Raw genomic sequence first — 20,036 nt, 5'->3', positions numbered from 1 at the left:
CATCTGACGCAATGAAAATGGCCCGACGCCGTGCAGGAATCCGAAAAATGTCCAGGGTGCGCCGCGCCGCGTATTCCAGCGGGAATAGGGGCATTTTTATAGAAACGGAAATTTCAGACAAAGTAGAGGTGATTCGAGTGGATAGTTGACGACATTTGCATGTTCGATGATATTTTTGACCTTTATTTCGAGCTGAGTCAGTTTTTAAGAGATACGGTAGGAAAGGCCACGAGGGGAAAAATGGTTTGCCAACAGTCATTAGAAATTTGCTTGATATTTTATTATATTTACTGTGACTATAATTTCTAATCTTGAGGTAACTTGAGTGAGATTATACACGACTGATCTGGTCAATAGCAGCATCGTCTTACTGTTTGATACGTTGACTGCCGCGAGAATTTTTAGTATTTTATGTAATATTACTTGTTCTTTCGTATTGAAGGCAAATTGATGAATTAGTTATTGCTGAGTACGGTACGGTTATTGCAAACTTACGTTTGAGTGCTGAGCAGCGCTATAGCGCTCTTGTGTCGCGCCAAAATTGCGGATTTATCAGTATCAATTATAATTTTCTTACTATGTTTTCCAAGAAAAAAATCAAAGTAAATTTGAATAAATGTTATTTTTTGATATTTTTTTGTAATACAATATTTGTGATCTCATTAGATACTCTTATTAATTTTTTGCATAATCACACCCAATCACTTCCGCATTTTTGGTAGATATCCACAAAGTTATTTAGCATCCAAACGGTTAATGGTGATTTAACCCTTTGCACTCGGAATATTTTCACTAGAAATATTTTAACATTTTCTGATGAGATAGAAAAGATATTTTGTGAAACTAACTCGAAGAAAAATTACACGTACATTGAGGAACAAAGCTATTTTACTTCAATATTTCTCAAATTGATGCGTTATATGAGGTATAATATTAAATATCAAATTTTATAGTTTTACTGTGTGAAATCAGGTGGTGAGTGAAAGTCACCTCTCTAGAGCAAAGGGTTAAGGGATGATTTGCTTCAATCTTGAGTGTTGGTAGCTATTCGGATCATCGATTCAATAGCTTGATTAAGCTTCAAGGTCAACCGAGGATGATCGAGCTTGTAGTATTTATCTTTCCAATAACTTTTGAAACACGTGTCGGTTGATTTTGAAAAAACGCAGAAGTCTTTAAATCGAATTTATTAGACACTAATTTATCTATATTGTTCATAGAAGATACTCTAGGTTTAACATACCTGGCGCTTAGAAGATAAAATAAAGTAAATTTTTTAAACTATATTCCAATGTTCATGAATGCATTTGTTTATTATATACTGGGCAACAGTTAGGGCACCGAGATACACTTTAATTTGCTCGGATATTGCATGAATGGAGCTGAGATCAGCGATCGTACTCGATGCACAGATCACAGAACGGGTCATCGCTGACCCGGACGAGAGTTTTTCTACTGGGTCAAAAGTCGGACGTAAACAAACAACGTTGTTTATTGAACGGACCGAAAAAATTCACGTGCCGGCTACAAGTGGTCTTCATAGTTTATTCGAGTGGATCAGAGTTTATCGCCGCGCAGATAGTTGGAGCGCGCGCAAAAATCGTGAATTTGCATGGTAACGAGGAAAGGTTCCCGCGTGATCGTTCAGCAGGATAATTGTTCAGAATATTCTAATGGGATAATGGAATAATGCGTGCCGGCGTGTCCGGTTCCGTTGGATAATCCCGATTCCCGCGTAACGAGGTGTTAACACGTGCGCGGATGACGCGTAAAATATTCATCGGACGTGCCCGGCCGGGCGATATACGCAGATACATGTAATGACCGATTAGACAATAATTTCCAATTGCGATCCGACCGCGGTACTCTCCGGCAGAAATTCGCGAACGAAACTTGTTCTCAGCTTCTGCAAAGTCGCTGCCAGTTAAGGTCTATTCCGTTCAGTTTGTTATCTGGGTCAGTAGCTCTTCGGTTAAAGTATTCCATTAATAATCGTCTTATTGTTTGTTCGAAGCCATTTTTACCATTTACGGAGCAATCCGGTTTTCCGGTTCACCGTATTGTCGATTGTACAGAATTGAGATATTTCAGGTAATTATACGATCGAACAAATAGAGAAACTTTGAAGGTTTCCTGCGAGTTTCGGTTTAACAGGATAAATGTTACTCGAAATTTTGTGATCTTGGATGTTTGTCATGTAGAGTGTAAGATTTTATTAGATTGTGTTCGTTGAATAATGATTAATTTTTTGTTTCAGTAGATTTAACCAGTAGACAGACCATGGAACACTATAACCACCTAGCAGCAGAAGATGGAAGCTAAATGGCCCCTTCGAATATGCAATCCGTCCTATATTGTACATGCATATTTTTTGTTGATTATTCAGTGACGAATAATGTTGAATCATAACAGCTCTAATTTGTGATGATTAATATGTATTCTTTTATAATAGCATTATTATTGTAGTGTTTTGTATTTTCATTTAAAGTAACATGAAATTTATAGTGAAATCGTAATCATAGCGTTAATTAAAATTGTAGTATTGTGATATGAATATAAAGAGGAGGATGGGAATTATTAGTTAGACTAATTAATATCGTTCAATTGAGATTTTATAGAATGAACGATGCGAGAAATTCAAAATGTCTACGTGGAAGGCGTGGATCGTGGCGCTACCTACACGTGCTTCAGTAGTCCCCTGATGTAGGGGTTTGACACGTATGCTGTTTCCCTTGTTTCCGGATTTGTATAAATGACAGTTGACTATTGGAGCAATATCGTTGTCTTTCGTTTTTATGCGACTTTATTGTGATCAGGTACGCCAGATACAATCAATATCTGTAAGAATCTCACCGTCGCAAACGATACATTGAACATACTTGAGGCGAACATAACCTCACGTTTCATTCATTTTATAAACAACACTGCTAAATCAATTCAATTCTCATTGTTTAATGGATGATTGTATGTTACGTAATTTTAATCTGCAGATCCCTAATAGGAAATATTCCTGACAGAGTATAAAACGGCAGCAAAATGAGTACCGTTGCTGAACAACCTTGTTACACCTTGATTAACATTCCAACCGACACAGAGCCATTAAACGAGCTCCAGCTAAAGCGGGATCTCGAGAAAGGCAATGTTCAGACAAAAATTGAAGCTCTTAAAAAGACCATCCATATGATCCTGAGTGGAGAACGCTTGCCGGGACTTCTGATGACTATCATCAGGTTTGTCCTGCCATTGCAGGATCACACGATCAAAAAGCTTCTTTTAATATTCTGGGAAATAGTTCCGAAAACTTCTCCTGATGGCAAACTGCTCCAAGAAATGATCTTAGTTTGCGATGCATATAGGAAGGACTTACAGCACCCAAATGAATTTGTCAGAGGTTCAACTCTGAGGTATTAATCCAACTGATGGATTTTTCTCTCAGGTGAAGTATCAGTAAGTGCAAGATTATTTTGTGCTTTCCAGATTCTTATGTAAATTGAAGGAGCCAGAACTTCTGGAGCCACTTATGCCCGCAATAACTGCGTGTTTAGAGCACAGACATTCATATGTTAGACGTAATGCTGTGTTGGCCATTTTTACAATTTATAGGAACTTTGAGTTCCTAATCCCTGATGCTCCAGAATTAATAGCCAAATACTTGGAAGGAGAGCAGGATATGTCTTGCAGGAGAAATGCGTTTTTGATGTTGCTACATGCTGATCAAAGTAGAGCTTTGGCTTATTTAGCTGCTTGTTTGGACCAAGTACCCAACTTTGGTGATATATTGCAACTGGTTATTGTTGAATTAATTTACAAGGTATATAATTTTTTAATACTTATATGTGTTAGTTGGTCTCAAGTCTCAGTGAAGATGTTTATTCGTAGGTTTGTCTTGCCAATCCATCTGAAAGAGCACGTTTTATTAGATGCATTTACAGTTTATTGAACTCTCCAAGTGCTGCTGTGCGTTATGAAGCAGCTGGTACTTTAGTGACACTTTCTAATGCTCCTACAGCAATTAAAGCTGCAGCCTCCTGTTATATAGAGTTAGTTGTCAAAGAAAGTGACAACAATGTCAAACTGATCGTGCTAGACCGTTTAATTGCAATGAAGGACAGTCCTGTTTATGAAAGAGTCCTCCAAGATCTGGTTATGGATGTACTTAGAGTTCTAGGTGTGTATCTAAATAGGAATAAAGAGAAAGTGTTGCAACAATTAGAATATCCCTACAAATGTTGTCACTAATATTTCAGGTTCACCAGCATTAGAAGTCAGAACTAAAACACTAGCTTTGGCTATGGACTTGGTAACCACTCGTACGATAGAAGAAATGGTTCAGCTCTTAAAAAAGGAAGTACTGAGAACCGCTGGCGGGGAACACGAAGATGCTGGCAGATACAGGCAGCTTCTTGTACGAACGTTGCATGCCTGTTCCATTAAATTCGCAGATGTAGCGGCTACAGTAATTCCTGTGCTGACAGATTTTCTATCCGAAAATAATGAAGCCGCGGCGACCGATGTTCTGGTGTTTGTTCGTGAAGCTATTCAACGATTTGAAAATCTTAGACCGCTCATTGTCGAAAAGCTTCTTGAAGTAAATACTTACAATTTAACATTTTAAATAATTTTCGTCTTGATATTTTAATAGTTCAGATAAATACTAGTTTCCGTCCGTAGGTATTTCCACATATCAGATCAGTAAAGGTACATAGAGCTGCACTATGGATTTTGGGTGAATATGCTACATCAAAGGAAGACATTGAAACTGTTATGAGTCGCATAAGATCTGCCTTAGGAGAATTGCCATTATTAGAGGCAGAGAATAAGCGTCAAGCTGGGGAAAAATCCGAAGATGGAACCACTCCAGCTGCTCCAGCACAGTTAGTCACATCGGATGGAACCTATGCTACGCAGAGTATATTTAGTGCCGCGTCTACCCGTAATTGTCTCTTCTAATATCATTCGCACGATAAATGGTTAGGTTTACATTTTAATATTACTTGATTGTCACAGGTAAGAAAGAAGAGAAACGTCCGGTGTTGGTACAGTACATGATGGAGGGCCATTTCTTTGTCGGTGCCTCGTTAGCCACAACCTTAGCCAAGTTAGCACTTCGTTACAAAGGCCTTGAAAGTGACATCCAAAAGAGCAATCGGATGCAGGCAGAAGCGATGATGGTGATGACAAGTGTGCTGCAGTTGGGTCGTTCAGGTCTACCTACGAAAGCAATGACACACGACGATGCCGAACGGTTGACTCTCTGTTTAAGATCTTTAGCTTGCCCAACGCCACTCGTACAGCAAGTGTTCACCGAAGGTTGCCGCGATGCTCTTGGCAGAATGTTAACAGCAAAGGCGGAGGAAGATTCGCAAACTCAGAAGGTACTGTACAAAGTCGATTTAATTGATTCAATCAATAAAGTAATTTATCTCATGTAGGCCAAAGAAAAGCCAGGTAGTATCGTCCAAGTGGATGATGCCATCCAGTTCTTGCAATTGAGCCGTGGATCAGATCTAACGGGTGGAGCCGGCGACATGTTTGAACAGAGCCTTAGCGCTGCTGTTGCTGGAAGACCAGGTTCCGGCAGCGACATACCAGCTCCTAGCGCTTTAAGCAAGGTTACCCAATTAACCGGCTTCTCGGATCCCGTTTACGCAGAAGCTCTGGTCCACGTCAATCAATACGACATTGTGCTTGATGTATTAATCGTTAATCAAACGGAAGATACCCTGCAGAATTGCACTCTAGAGCTAGCGACGATGGGCGATTTGAAGCTTGTAGAAAGACCGCAACCCATCGTGCTTGCTCCGAGAGATTTCGCGAGTATCAAGGCAAACGTGAAAGTAGCCTCCACGGAGAACGGAATCATATTTGGGAACATAGGTAAAAATCTACAATTACAGCTGTTTGACACGTTGAGCAGCTTCGCGTTACTAACATTCATCAATTCGTTCCAGTTTACGACGTGTCCGGTGCTGGATCCGACAGGAGTGTCGTAGTATTGAATGACATACACATTGACATCATGGATTACATAGTTCCGGCAACTTGCACCGATACGGAGTTCCGGCAAATGTGGGCAGAATTCGAGTGGGAGAACAAGGTGTCTGTAAATACCACGTTGTCGGATCTGAGGGAGTATCTTGCCCATTTACTGAAGTCGACGAATATGCGTTGCCTGACTCCAGAAAAGGTATGTCGGTTTTGTTTAGGTTAAGTCAAATGCACTAAATGCGGGACTGCAACAACATTTCCATATTGTTCCAGGCACTGTCGGGTCAATGTGGTTTCATGGCGGCAAACATGTACGCGAAATCGATATTCGGCGAGGACGCATTAGCGAACATGTCCATTGAGAAACCATTGAACAAACCGGACGCCCCAGTGGTCGGCCACATCCGCATCAGAGCGAAGAGCCAAGGAATGGCGTTGTCGTTAGGGGACAAAATTAATTCCACGCAGAAAGGCCCGCAGAGCAAGGTCGTGCAAGCCGCTTAAAAGCATAGTAGTTTTTAATCTGATTCATGAAACCTCAGTATTCGAGTTATTACGGGAAAACCTAATTGGACTTGGCAGTACATCACAAATGGCGGCCACCATTTGTCTTCATCAATTCCACGACCTCGGTTCGTTTCAATTAGATATTGATTTTACATAAATGTAAGCCCGTAATTAAGTTATGTGTCACTTTATACACCGTTCGTTTCTCTTTCTGTACAACACTGTTTAACGACGATACCTATTGTATCCACGAATGGAGAAATATATATATATACATATATATATACATACGATACTTTAGCTATAAGTATGAGTTTCGTTTCATTGAAACTTGATTCATTTGGTACGTATTTTTTATGAAATAAAGAACAAACGCACTCTATTGCCCTTTATGAGACAGTTTATTAGTGTATGACAAAAAATATTATTTCCGGATACAATGACCATCGTTCAGATTGGGGTCATTCAACCAGTTATATACAATCAATGGCACTTTCAACAGGCAAGCAATATGATCGAGACATATTTACCTTTTTATCATCGAAAATGGATTACGTTATTTCATATTTCATAACCAGCCTCCTTTTCGAGGCGATCTACCAATCGGATGCCGTGGCGATTTCGGTTTAGCATCGACGAGTCTTTCCTTATCTTCCGACGCGAATTTCTTCGGGCTCATAGCTGGCTTTAGTCGCGACTTGTTTATTTTATTATCTGTAGGCGCCGATAGCGTAGAATCTTGGGATTTTTCGCCTGATCTCGATGAAGGTAGAGCTTGACGCACGTTAATTGAATGAGTGGACGTAGTCGATGGATCTATGTAGAATGAATTTAATTAGTTTAGTTTTCAAGTCTTTTTTTTTTTTTAGTATAATGATCAATCTTTTTAGATGTTACGTCTGACCCGTTATTATCAAAGTATCTTCATTAATTTCTTATATTCAAATAAGAAAAGAATGAAACAAAGGTCGACATCTTTTCATGGAAATAAAGTTCCATTTAGCATTTTTGTCTCCCTAGAAAATGGAACACATGAAATTTTTACCTGTCGATTGTTGGCTGCTGGTCGTCTGAGAGTTCACGGACTTCCTTTTGACGGCGCGCGCCGGCGAATGTTGTGGCGCAGACGACGCAAATTTAATGGGTTTCTCGTCGACATAGTCCATCGACGTTGTGGGCTTCGGCTGTGAAAGAGAGCTCGTTCGAAAAAATTCATACGGAAATATTTCTCTCGGTTAAACCGTTCAGCTAATATTCTTTCGCATTTTTCCTCGACGATTACTAAAAAAGATTTTCAGGAAGACCTTCTATTAACAGGAAAAACAGAATTCTATTCCATCTCTCAAAATTCATATTGAATTTTGCGAACTCTATTTGATAAACGTTTAATTGTCAATTTTTAACCGTCTAATTTCCAAGATCTCAACGCATATCAATTTTTCTAGAAACAATAGAATGCTCTATACAATAAATGCCTGTAAACCCAATGTTAACCACTTCTATAACGTCGAGTCAGACTCGAGATGAAAATTGTCGGCCTAATTCGGAAAATTTAAATATTCATTAATTTTTCATAGAAACGACACATTACTTCTATACTGTCAATCTTTAACCTTTACTATGAAATTCTTCTCATTTTCTATTAAATTACGAACGATAAACTGATTTATCAAACAGAATTGTGAAAGAAATCATAACAATTGACATTAAATTAAATTGATTGACGTTACTTCAAGTATTATATTTTTTAGCCCCTTGCCTTACAATAACGTGCGAGACTCGTGAACAATTTAAATAGGATCTAACAAACATAAACATTTCTCGATTCTTTTGAGTTAAAATGAAATATTATTCTTCCGTTATTAATCACTATATTGTAGAGAGAGATATAGAAAACCCATAGAATGGTCCTCTGTTTCTAATAAATTATTACTGACAAAGTTGTATCTATCACAGGTGAAAAATAAATCATAGGACAAGGGGTGAATCTTACCTTAATACTGTGTGTAACAGGATCCGACGATATTGTGACCTTAGGTAGTTCAGGGTGCCTGACCTTCGGCGTTTCATCGGTCTCTGCGATGTCCTGGAGGACATGTAGGATCGTCGAAGCAGGTAGGTAGGTTTCTGGTAGGTCAATAGGCACCGCAGGTGGCACAGGACTCGTGTTAGCCAGCCTTTGCGCCTCCTCCATGGCAATCTTCAAATTCTGTTGACTTTGCATCGACGCTTTGCTGTTGCTCTTGCCGATCTGCGAGCTCCTGATAGCGCAGTTCACCACCTAAAATTGTGTTATTCGTATAACAACAGAAATTACACAATTTTCTCATGTTTACTACGTTTAACCTGTGTCCAGCGATGATCGGGCGATTTCTGTATGGCCAATTTCGCGATTCTCTTCCATCTGGCGACGTTGTCCTCGCCTTCTACAGGCTGCTCTAATTTCCCATCTTCTTCAATGTCAAGGGAACACGTCACGTGCGTCGCCACATGGAAGTCCTTCATCAACCTTCTTTCCCAGACCTTCATCTTCTTGCCTAAGACAGCTGATTACCAATCGTGATCATCGGTAAATTGATGATTGTTATAGACAGACATGGATTTGAAAGTTTAGGACAATCTGTAATGTTTCTATACTTCGTTCTTTGGTATCAGCGCCAGCAATGTCCATTCCATTCCTCCTTAGCACTTCCAGCAGCTCGCACCTCCAAGAGGACAAGTCCGATTTCAGCTCGTGGATGTCATCTTCGGTGACAGGATCCATTTCGTGCTCGGAGTGAGCGTTCACCACGTACCGCCATATTAACGCTCTCATCACTGCTGCGTACCTGTTTAGAAGAACGGATGAACGAGGATTAACCTCTTGCTTAACACGTTCGCTATCAGTGTTACATATTTGTGACGGCCGAAATTTTACATTTTCTATAAAGAAAATGAAATTAACCCTTTACACTCGAAAGTTTTTCACTAGAAATATGCAACACTTTCTGATAGGATACAGATGATCTTTTTTGAAACTAATTAATAAGAAAACATATATGAATTAAGAAGGAAAGTTATTTTATTTCAATGTTCCACGTATTGATGCATCATACAAAGCTTAATATTATATATAATACTTTATAATTTTGCTGTATCAAATCAAGTGGTGACTGAGACGCATGAAAACTATAAAATTTGATATTTAACCCTTTGCGGACGAATGTTGACATTTAGAGATGAAATTTTCGTATTTCGAGAACTAAGTTTCAAACAGTCGATTCAATTATTTGAACAGCAAGAGATCAGCACATACTTTCTCCATTTTCTATTGTTTAAGCAATTGATATATAATTTAACTTCATCTGATGAAGGTTTCGTATGTTTCTAAGAACCTTCGTCCGCAAAGGGTTAATGCTGAATGTATAATGCCACGTTACGTGAAATATTGGAATAAAATAGCTTTGTTCTTCAATGCTTGTGATTTCCCTTCGAGTCGGTTTCAAAGAATATCGTCTTCGCCTGGTGAAGAAATGTTAAATATTTCTAGCGAGAGACTTAATCCTATACATAATTACATTTACGGATTCAACGACTTTTAGCCTCATTTTTTTTAATAGTTTGTCGAGAAGATTTATCGAATCGAATAAAATATTAGAATTGGGAGGATCAGTGAAACAAACGCTGGTAGCGAACATGTTAATTGATGAAGGTTCCTATTAAAGTTAGCAGCGGAATAATAATTATTTATTACTTAGCGGAGTCGTGTGTTCCAATGCGTTGGCTGTTATTCCTATTGAGATCCTTTTTCTGAATACCGCACAGCCTCAGCAACAACTTTGGCGCTGGGAAGATGTTGAAAGGTGGCGGGAGAGTTCCTCCTTCCTCGAAGTAGCTCATCCATAGCTTCGTCCTCGCGAATTTCCACTCCGTGTCTGCTCGTTCCTGCGAAGTTCATGGAATATTTGTTGTTCCAATGTTTCCTGTCTTACTTATGTCATTTCTATTACTACATTTTAACCAGTTAACTGTGTTTGACGAGTACACACGTCATCGTAAAGTTTGACACGATACTAATTCTTTCAGCGATGAATTCTTTATTTTTTCACGTAAAACTGTAATTCTTGTTTGTCTCGCTTTGATCACTCATTAAAATATACTCTACGTGCATTCGTCCTGCGTTCGACGAGTACACGTTCCATTTTTTGATTTTATTGTGCGCAGAACCAGAGGTTTTTCCAACTAAATTCCACAGTTAACTGGTTAATACGACAACGGCTGAAACAATAGTTACAGGGATTCACCTCTATCATGGCGTAGCTGTTGCTCATCATTGCTATCAGCAGATTCAGTAGGACGATAACATTGATCACGGAGTAGGATCCGAACATCAGCAAACCCCAAAACCGAGTGTAAGTCTTGATTCCTGTAAGCAAATGTCGAGAACAACCCTTACTAAGTGCTTTACATCTAACCTTAACCCTTTGAACTCTATAGGCTCCAATACTGTACCAGTTATAGTATTAAATATTCGAATGAATCTTAAAACTACCGTAAAATTATTAAATTTTCTATTGAGAAGGAAAATAAAAAATCGAAAAAATGTCATAGCATTTTTCATTTTCGCTAGGGATACTATAAAAATTCGTTGCAGTTGCTGATAGATTACAAAATCATCTGGAGTGCTAAGGGTTAATTTCGTCATTAATTTTCTTCGATCCGATAAATCTAAACAAAACATTAGAAAAATGAAACTGAGACGAGTCATCGAGTTCCTAAATCTAATGTCGTAGTTTGTAATTTCTAATAACGATATGTATAGTACTAATTTCATTGTAATTATGTAAAATATAGGATTCTGAAAGTGTTAAGTCAGAGAAACGTCGACGTACCCGTGAGTTCGAAGCTTTCTATTCCAATACCACCGAAACTGGCCCAGAAGAGACTCTGACAGGACTCGAATAGGTTGCTGAACCTTTAGAGGACAAAAATCGAGTGTCAAGAGGAAGCGTTTTTGGTAGAGGTTTCCTAATGAAACCGCTCTACCTTCTCCATCTTAGACAAGATTCACTGGCAGCGTCCCAAGAAGGATCAGCGAAGCCAACGTAGCATTTCTTTCTCTCCAACTCGGCGAAGTACCAGAGCAGCTGATTCAAGCCGCAGGCAAAGGCGAATAGCACGAGCGTGTAGATGAAGAAGAACTTGACGATGTCTATCACCATTCTTCCAAGGGATATCTGCAGGAAGATATTTTAATTCGAATTTATAATTAATAAAAATGCAAATCTATGTATAAAATAAAATTGTCTATGATTTACAAAGATTGGAGTTAAACCTAAGTTTTTCTTTTGTTTATTTTACATTTGAAGAATTTAATGTCTATCACCATTCTTTCAAGGGATATCTGCAGGAAGATATTTTAATTCGAATTTATAATTAACAAAAATGCAAATCTATGTATAAAATAAAATTCTCTATAGTTTACAAAGATTGGAGTTAAACCTAAGTTTTTCTTTTGTTTCATTTTCAACTCTGTCAACCATTTTAATGCAGTAGCACTGAAGTGTAACAATACTGATTGTTTAAACTTCTTGAAGATTTTAATGAAGTATCACTGAACGTTCTCCACTCAAAAGGAATTAAAGAATTATCGGTAAATATTTGTGTACGTGAAATTAATGAAGATACCTGAAGAGGACCTAGATGAGGATTAATGCTGAACAAATGGATCAATTTCAGAGCGCTGAAGATGTTAGCCCCCGCGAACAAGCCTTCAGCGATCAGCTGTGGATCAAAGTCACTCCAGTTCTCCCTGGGCACCAGGGCTGCCATAGAATCATTCGTTATTTCAGCTTTCTGCTGCAGATACGCAGCTACCCTTAACACCGCGGTCGCAATGTAGAGAAAGTTTCTGGTGAAGTCGATGAAGTTCCACATGTCGCGCAAGTACGCTTTCAGCCCGTCCACGTAAGCCTTGAAAATGTAACACGACGGAACACATACTTTTCAAACAAATGAAACAATTAACACAAGGAAAGAATATTAAATAAATATTCATGAAAGTTCACACACTGTCGTCCCGAAGGTGAACTTTTCTTCTAGAAAACATTTCTTTCGAGTACTTTCTGAAGATAGATTAGGATTTGTTTAAATTTCTATGATTCTTTCAAGCATTTCAGGAATTACTCTTCTTAACCCTCTATGGGCCGAATTTTGTTTCGTGATTATAACAAAATTTATGCAGTATGAAATTAATAAATATCAACATATGAACACAAATTAACAATGTATTCAATAGTTTCAACAATTTTATTGAAACGAATATATTTTGTAACTTTGAAATTACAATGACGTTGAACGTAAACGCCTGTATGTACAAAAATATAAGTTGTTTAATTATTTAATTATTTAATTTAAAATAATGTCGTTTATCATATTGCAATAAAAAAGTAAATACGTCAATTTAACTCGGAATATTGATGTGTGACTTCAAAGTGACACGAGCTTATAGAGGGTTAACTAAAATACTAAAAATATAATTGCCAGTCGTCGCCAGTACCTCTCTCATCTCCTGCCAAATAAATCCAAGAACGTACAAGATAACGATACCCTCTAAAATCGTCGGGGCAGCGCCTCTTTGCTTGGCCAGCTCTGCTTCGAGGCTCCTCTTCGTGTCCTCGCTGCCGAACAATCGAACTACCCCGACTTCCGCGCGTTGCGAAACCAACATGAGAATGACTGCAACGATCATTCGCCTTGAAATTACTTCGGAACATTTATTACACCATAACGAAGTACAATAGTAATCAAGGAATTATCAACGACGAACGGTTCCATCGAGCTGAACATCGAAAGAAATCATTGTACAAGTGAAAGGTCCGGTTGAGTTCGACGTCATCAAACTTTCAAGCATAAGGAACTTGTCAATCTAATGTCACACATAATTTACATTATCATTCTATAAGAAATGCGATAAATCTGGTGACTCACACAGGAAGAACAAGTAAGACGAAGCGTGAGTAAGAAACTTTACGAAAGGCTTCCGGACCAGCCGGCCAATTTTCGATTCAGGCGCCAGTAGATACATCATGCAGTAGAACGGAAACATCATGGCTGTTTTCACGAGGATCCCGCACCTTTGACCCGTGGTCATCCGACGGAAGCCAGGAAGGCCGTCGTACCTTCGATCGGAGAACAGAATCTACGTGAGTACTGTAGTTCTATAGCCACATTTGTATATACAACTAATTGTCCCAGCATACTAAATTAAGTATGTACAGAATATATTTAATTATTATAATTATGCCTTCGTCACAGAGGCGCTATTTTATACCTACCTCTGGCCGAACATTGTAAGGCCGGGGGAACATTTTTTGAAAATAAAGCGCTTTTTATTTAGAATTCTTAGCGATGATATAGAAGCCAGCTATTTAATATTATATATAGAGTCCAAATTTTGAAAGCCCAAAAAGGCAATATAAAATAATAAAAAAATTTAAGTAAAAACATAAAATGTCACTGAAAGTCACATAGTGGCCGGATTATAAATACTCTTTTCCCTTCGACAGACGACAATAACATTATAGCATTGTTTGTAATCGTTATCCTATCTCTCTCGTTATTGTCCACGGATAATGGACTCTAATTTATACGAAACAATTTCGATGATTCCGTTGAATAGAGCAGAGGTGGCAAGTTGGAACGACTTTGCGACAGACTCACCAGATCGCAGCCAAAAGTTGTTGCACGTGGGAATGGGCAACGAAAGTTTTCTGTTTGTACTGTATGGCCAGCACCAATCTGGCCAGCTGCTTCGTGGACAGGTCGTTCTCGTCGTCGGGGTCATAGTTCAGTATCGTGTGCAGTTCGGTGGTGGTGCGCACTTGTTGCAGCAGGTCGACGGCGAATCTGGTTAGAAGACAGTTGATCTTGTTAAGGATTAAGTGACTGGAAGTGGACGTTTTACATGAGAATTTCTTTGGGAAAGTCTTCCTTAAGCTAGATATCCTCTTGAGGGTATACTTCTGGTTCTTATGTAACTAAACTGTAAAACTGTATGAGTAAAGAACTGTATGAAACCATATAAAATTGTATAAAACTATACAAAACTATATAGAACTGTATAAAACTATATACAACTATATAAAACTATATAAAACTGTATACAACAATATAAAGCTATATAAAACTATATAAAACTGTATATAACTATATAAAACTGCATAAAACTATATAAAACTATATATAGCTATATAAATTTGTATAAAACTATACAAAACTGTATAAAATTACAGAGAAAACTAAATTGTATAACATTTTGCTGAGTCAATGTACAGATTGAAATGAATAAATTTCCATCGAATTTCTTCTCCTGCGATGTTCGAGAATGTTAGTTCTGCATCGAACATTTCGCTACCTTTCCACCTGTCGACGGAGCTTTAAATATTCCCCCCTGCTCTCTGGCTCCGCGATGATCAGATCCCGAAGTTCCCAGCTCAGTTGGAAAGCAGTCAGCAAAGGGTCCGGTGAGCTTAAGGCTATGAGACTTGGGCTGGCCAGGGCTTTGTACTCCGAAATTCTGGTAGAAGACAGTCTCAGTGGGTCACCTAACATTGGAATACTCATCAGCAAAATGGAGGAGGAGTTGAAGAAGAATAGTTTAACACGTTGCCGCACGATTTCGCCGAGAAAAATATACAAAATGAAAATGATGTAGCATCAACTGATGTAATTGAATTACGTTATTATTATTGCAGGTTTATCTTGTCGAAAACCACTGCATTAGGTGGTATTACTTGTAATATAATTATTACTTGTAATTTTGAATGAAAGTTTTCAAATAATCGTTGTTTATTTTCGAATGGATTATATTTCTAAATTAATTCTAATTAATATTATAATTAATACTTCTTAATCAATTAATTTCGAATGAAAGTTTTCAAATAATCGTTGTTTATTTTCAAATGAATTATATTTCGAAATTAATTCTAACCAATATTATAATTAATAATTCTTAATCAATTTCGAATGAATTATAGTAATTCCATTTGTTTGAGGTCACCGGTGACCCCCACGGGGTGACCCTTCGGTGTTGCTGATTACAGGAGTCAGTGAATCCTACCTGTAGTCGATTTAAGACAATCAGCGCACCCGCATCTGATGTCGTGCGGCATCGGCAAAGTAGCCCCGCGGTCCAGCAACAGCTTCAGGATCTCATAATTGTTCCGTTGTGCGGCCAAGATCAATGGCGTCAGTTCCGGCGGGTATCTCGCGGTCGCTGGATCGATCTTTTGCCAACTGTGCGTGATTTCGAGAGTACTTTCTGCAAAGAGCATCGGGATTTTCATGAACCACTGATATTCGAACCATTTCGATAGTGGACAATTGTCTAGAGACAAATGTCTCGGTTTCCAACCTTTATGCTACGCTTCTCTAAACGAATTTTTTCCCTGCGTCTCTTTGTCTGTTAATAGATATAATATAGACACGTTTTAAATAATGGTAACTTTATTATAGAATAAACATTACTTCACTGAATTTGTACTGTTACGATATGAAGCTTATTTGTAGATATTATAGTATGATTAATTTTGTATTAAAAATTTTGGCGTCTCCCTATCTTGTAATAGATATAATATAGACACGTCTTAACCCCTTGTCTAACAACGAGTGAAATTCGTGGTGAAGATTTTCAACATGATTCAACAAATATATATATTACTCAGTCCATTCGATTTTAAAGTAAACATTATTCCTCTGTAATCATTTATTATACTTAACAGGAAACATAGGCATAACATATGATTAGAATTTTTCTCTTTTTCTAAGAAATTATTAATGACAAAGTAGCCGTATCGATCAGAGCTGAGAAAGAAATCATAGGCCGAGGGGTTAAATAATAGTAACTTTATTACCAAATAAACATTACTTCACTGAATTTGTACTGTTACGATATAAAGCTTATTTGTAAATATTATGGTATGATTAATTTTTATTAAAAATTTTGACGCCTCCCTATATTGTAATAGATATAATATAAACACGTTTGAAATAACAATAATTTTATTATAAAATAAACATTACTTCGCTGAATTTGTACTATTACGATATGAAACTTATTTGTAAATATTATAGTATGATGAATGTTTTATTAAAAATTTTGACTTGCCCTAAGTTGAAAATCGCGGCAAAGACAACGAAGAGAGTTCACCGCCCCTTTCCGATGTTTCATCGACACCGGTTCAAAGTGGACCGGCTGAAGCACCGGAAAGCAGATCGCTCGATTCACAAGCAAACACTCATCACTCACTGTTGCCCACTGTTTCAGCAGTCAGAAGTTCCTCGTGTTCCAAGAGCAGCTCGACAGCTTCCACGAACTCCTGATCGATTGCGTGAAGAAGCGCGTCCTTCGTCTCGACGCCCATTACCACGAGTAGCTCGACCATTTCCAGGTTCTCCGCCTCGATCGCCAGCGACAAGGCGCCTCGGCCCAAGCTGTCCAGACAGTTTACGTCCAGCGTCTTGCCCTGGGAATTGAATCGCTCATTCTCTATTCAACGCTTGCGGTAACCGTATTATCTCGAGACCTTAACTAGCTTCGGTTCCATTAGAATCACAAGTGTAGACACAGTCACGAAGCTACCTGACTTGCCCACTTTCCAGCCAACTCGCCTTCTACTCGACAAACATTCATTCGCGTGACAACCGTCTACACAAACTCTAGGAAAATATTGTAGTATCTAGAATTCTTAGCGTGGGTGTTAACCCATTCGCTGTCAAGGACGAGTATGCTCGTCTTGGCGACGCAGAACACCCTGCCAAAGAAGCCACTCGAAGTTTGCTAATTCAAAAGCCTGTATGTTATAACATATTGAAAGTAGGACGAGTATACTCGTCTTTGGTGTTCTACATCGCCTAGATGAGTATACTCGTCCTACTTTCAATATGTTATAACATACAGGCTTTTGAATAAGCAAACTTCGAGTCGAGTCCTGTTGCCTTCCCATTGCCAACGACTAGTATACTCGTCTTTGATTTTGTGCATGTAAATGATTATATATAGGATGGAAATTATAGAGCGTTACAGTCGAATATCTCCGAAAATATTGATTACACGCAAAAATGTTTCAGACGAAAGTTGTTCAATACCGAGGGGGACATCATGTGGCCGAACTTTTATTTTTCCTGGTAGACACTCTAAGGTAAGGTGAAGGTCAACTTTCTTTTCTTAAATGGAATGTTTTTTTATCCACCATTAAATAGTGCGTTTTAAGACGAATTCAACGACAATATAACTCAAGGTCATTCAAGGTCAAACTTGCAGGGAAATGGAGAAAAGATGTGATAATTTTATTTGTACTTTTTACGTGTTGTCCGTGTTGTTTCCATATTTTATATTTCGACCATGGTTTTAGCTTTATTTTATTACCACTAGAACTACCGAGGATTTAATACGATTAACATACAATTCCTATAAAAATTGTAACAATAGATTATTTTCAGTTTCTTTAGACATTCAATAAAATACTCTAGTGAAAGTATTCATTTTCAAAATCATTTCGAAAATTCAGTGCTTCGAAGATATCAATAATTGCTAAACAAACAATTCCAAACCAGTCATTTTGACCGGTATGGTAGTTCTAGTGTTAAATGCATACATTTATTCCTAGCTCTCGATTACTCAAGACCCACCATTTCATTATTTATACTAACACTATAATACTCACATTGACGCCGCCTCGATTAGCCGACTGAATGAACCTCTTCACATTAACCAAATCCCCTCTCTCCACAGCGAGCAGATACTTCTTCTCCTCAAGATTCAAAGCTCTCGGTAGATTGATGGCGTACTGCTCACTCTGGTTACCACCAGCCTCCATCTCTTTCTCAGACTTCTCGCAGCCCATCTCTTTCGAACTCCTGTTTCCTATCCACAAAACCAAGACAACGCGTGAGTCTGTTGTGCTAAAGGAAGCTCCTTGAATCTATCCAAAACTTGATGCCAATGAATCATGGAAGACTGAATAGTGTCCAAGTCATCCTGCACTATACACTGGCACTCATCGGACAGTGAACCGATCGGTATCGACAGCTGAATCTTAACACAATTCCTACCGACACTCCACGTTTACCTATTCCTACCGCTACCAGTCAAATGACTGGTCTTTAGCACAACTATTTTTTAACCCTTTGCACTCAGGAGGAGACTCTGAGTCACCACTTGATTTCCTACAGTGAAGCTATAAAGTTTGATATTTAATATTATACTTCATACAATGCATCAGTCTGAGAAATGTTGACGTAAAATAGCTTTGTCCGTCAATTCGCGTGAATTTCTCGTCGAGTTGGTTTTACAAAATATCGTCTTTATCTCATCAGAAAATGTTGAAATATTTCTAGTGAAAAACTTCGGAGTGCAAGGGGTTAATGTAGAATGAAGATAATAAACAATAAAACAAGGTGTGAACATTGAAAAATGTTTTATACACATATTTCAGGAAAAGTGATAAAGGCGATTCAATTACATCGTCTATAGGAAGCTCTAATCGAAATTTTAAAAACTGTCATTTCACTGGTTGCTGTAGGAATAGTGTCAACACTTTAGCGGCCGCTGTCACGTACGAGTGATTATCATTCCGACGCTTGTACAGGAATACATATCGATGCTATTTTTAGAGAAACAATTGCTTCCACTGTTCTCCTTCCCAATTTACCAGATCCTCTTTAGTTACAATCTTTTAAGCAGATGCTTCTGTTAGTTTGAAACTCTTTTGCTGCCTTCCTGCGTCACTCGGCCGCGCCAACCTAACGGCGACACGATAAATGTGCGGCCGGCAAAGTGTTAAAGCTTCCACTGGAAGAATTACCGGTATGCCTCGTTCGCTCGAATTTACAGGTGAACCGACTCGGTACGTTCAGCGCGGTGAGATCGGGGAAAGCCGCGCGGGGTGAGTGGTCATCGATATCCGGTCGCGGTAGCCGCGCACGATGTAGACTTTACAGCTAAACGAGGGCCGGCCATCGGCTGCGCTTATATACCGGATGATGGAAATCGAATTACCAGCATTAACCGAGACCCTGTTTATTTGTCTGGTCGTTTAAGGCGCTGTACACACGCGGACTAATTTGCTTATCGATATCTCGTTAGCCACGCGAGGGACCTGGCCTAGCTAGCTAGCTGGCTAGCCAGAGGGAGAGAGAAACAGCTGTCAACGCGAATCACGGCGGCCCTGAGTGGTTCGCGTCGTTTCCGTCCTGTCCTCGCGGCTCCGCAACGCATATTCGGCATTTCAGTTGAAAGGGTTGAAAACTCGCGCCCCGCAAAGATGGCGCTGACCATTGGAACCTCTAGACCAATCGCCGGACAATCAACCCTAATGACCACGACGCGAGTCGCATTTGAACTTACTGAAATTTTTTGATTATTTCATGTTGCATTTCCAAAAGTTTGTTTCGGTTATTAACGCTATTCCTACCGCGACCAGTCAAATGACTGGTCTTTAGCACAACTTATATTTTTTAATATAGAATGAAGATAATAGCTAATTTGACAGTATACAAAT

The 20,036-nt window shown here is 38.7% G+C and overlaps 2 protein-coding genes across 3 annotated transcripts; one reads left to right on the top strand and one right to left on the bottom strand.

Annotated features, from left to right (window-relative positions):
• Window positions 1-1,838: 1,838 nt before the first annotated feature.
• Window positions 1,839-6,877, top strand: betaCOP (coatomer subunit beta). The gene is made up of 12 exons (XM_031982472.2): window positions 1,839-2,091; window positions 2,261-2,356; window positions 2,619-2,816; window positions 2,991-3,404; window positions 3,478-3,811; window positions 3,880-4,168; window positions 4,248-4,588; window positions 4,672-4,933; window positions 5,008-5,375; window positions 5,433-5,877; window positions 5,952-6,187; window positions 6,262-6,877. The coding sequence occupies exons 4-12, from the start codon at window positions 3,037-3,039 to the stop codon at window positions 6,490-6,492; spliced, it is 2,874 nt and encodes a 957-aa protein (XP_031838332.1). The 5' UTR covers window positions 1,839-2,091; window positions 2,261-2,356; window positions 2,619-2,816; window positions 2,991-3,036; the 3' UTR covers window positions 6,493-6,877.
• Window positions 6,878-19,563, bottom strand: trpl (transient receptor potential-like). 2 transcript variants are annotated; one of them, XM_076364412.1, is made up of 18 exons: window positions 19,342-19,563; window positions 18,201-18,405; window positions 16,784-17,000; window positions 15,596-15,796; window positions 14,891-15,080; window positions 14,197-14,382; window positions 13,465-13,655; window positions 13,034-13,212; window positions 12,163-12,447; window positions 11,521-11,711; window positions 11,367-11,449; window positions 10,779-10,900; window positions 10,229-10,419; window positions 9,133-9,323; window positions 8,842-9,041; window positions 8,489-8,776; window positions 7,541-7,679; window positions 6,878-7,311 (listed from the first exon to the last, which is right to left on the bottom strand). In XM_076364412.1, the coding sequence occupies exons 2-18, from the start codon at window positions 18,378-18,380 to the stop codon at window positions 7,064-7,066; spliced, it is 3,282 nt and encodes a 1,093-aa protein (XP_076220527.1). In that variant the 5' UTR covers window positions 18,381-18,405; window positions 19,342-19,563; the 3' UTR covers window positions 6,878-7,063. The 2 variants fall into 2 exon arrangements, with proteins under 2 accessions (XP_076220527.1, XP_076220525.1); XM_076364410.1 differs by having other exon boundaries at window positions 18,201-18,400; window positions 19,341-19,558.
• Between the last annotated feature and the right edge of the window lie 473 nt (window positions 19,564-20,036).

This window comes from Nomia melanderi, chromosome 1 (assembly GCF_051020985.1).
Source record: "Nomia melanderi isolate GNS246 chromosome 1, iyNomMela1, whole genome shotgun sequence".
Lineage (NCBI taxonomy): Eukaryota > Metazoa > Arthropoda > Insecta > Hymenoptera > Halictidae > Nomia > Nomia melanderi.
This window is presented reverse-complemented; position numbering and strand designations above follow the sequence as displayed.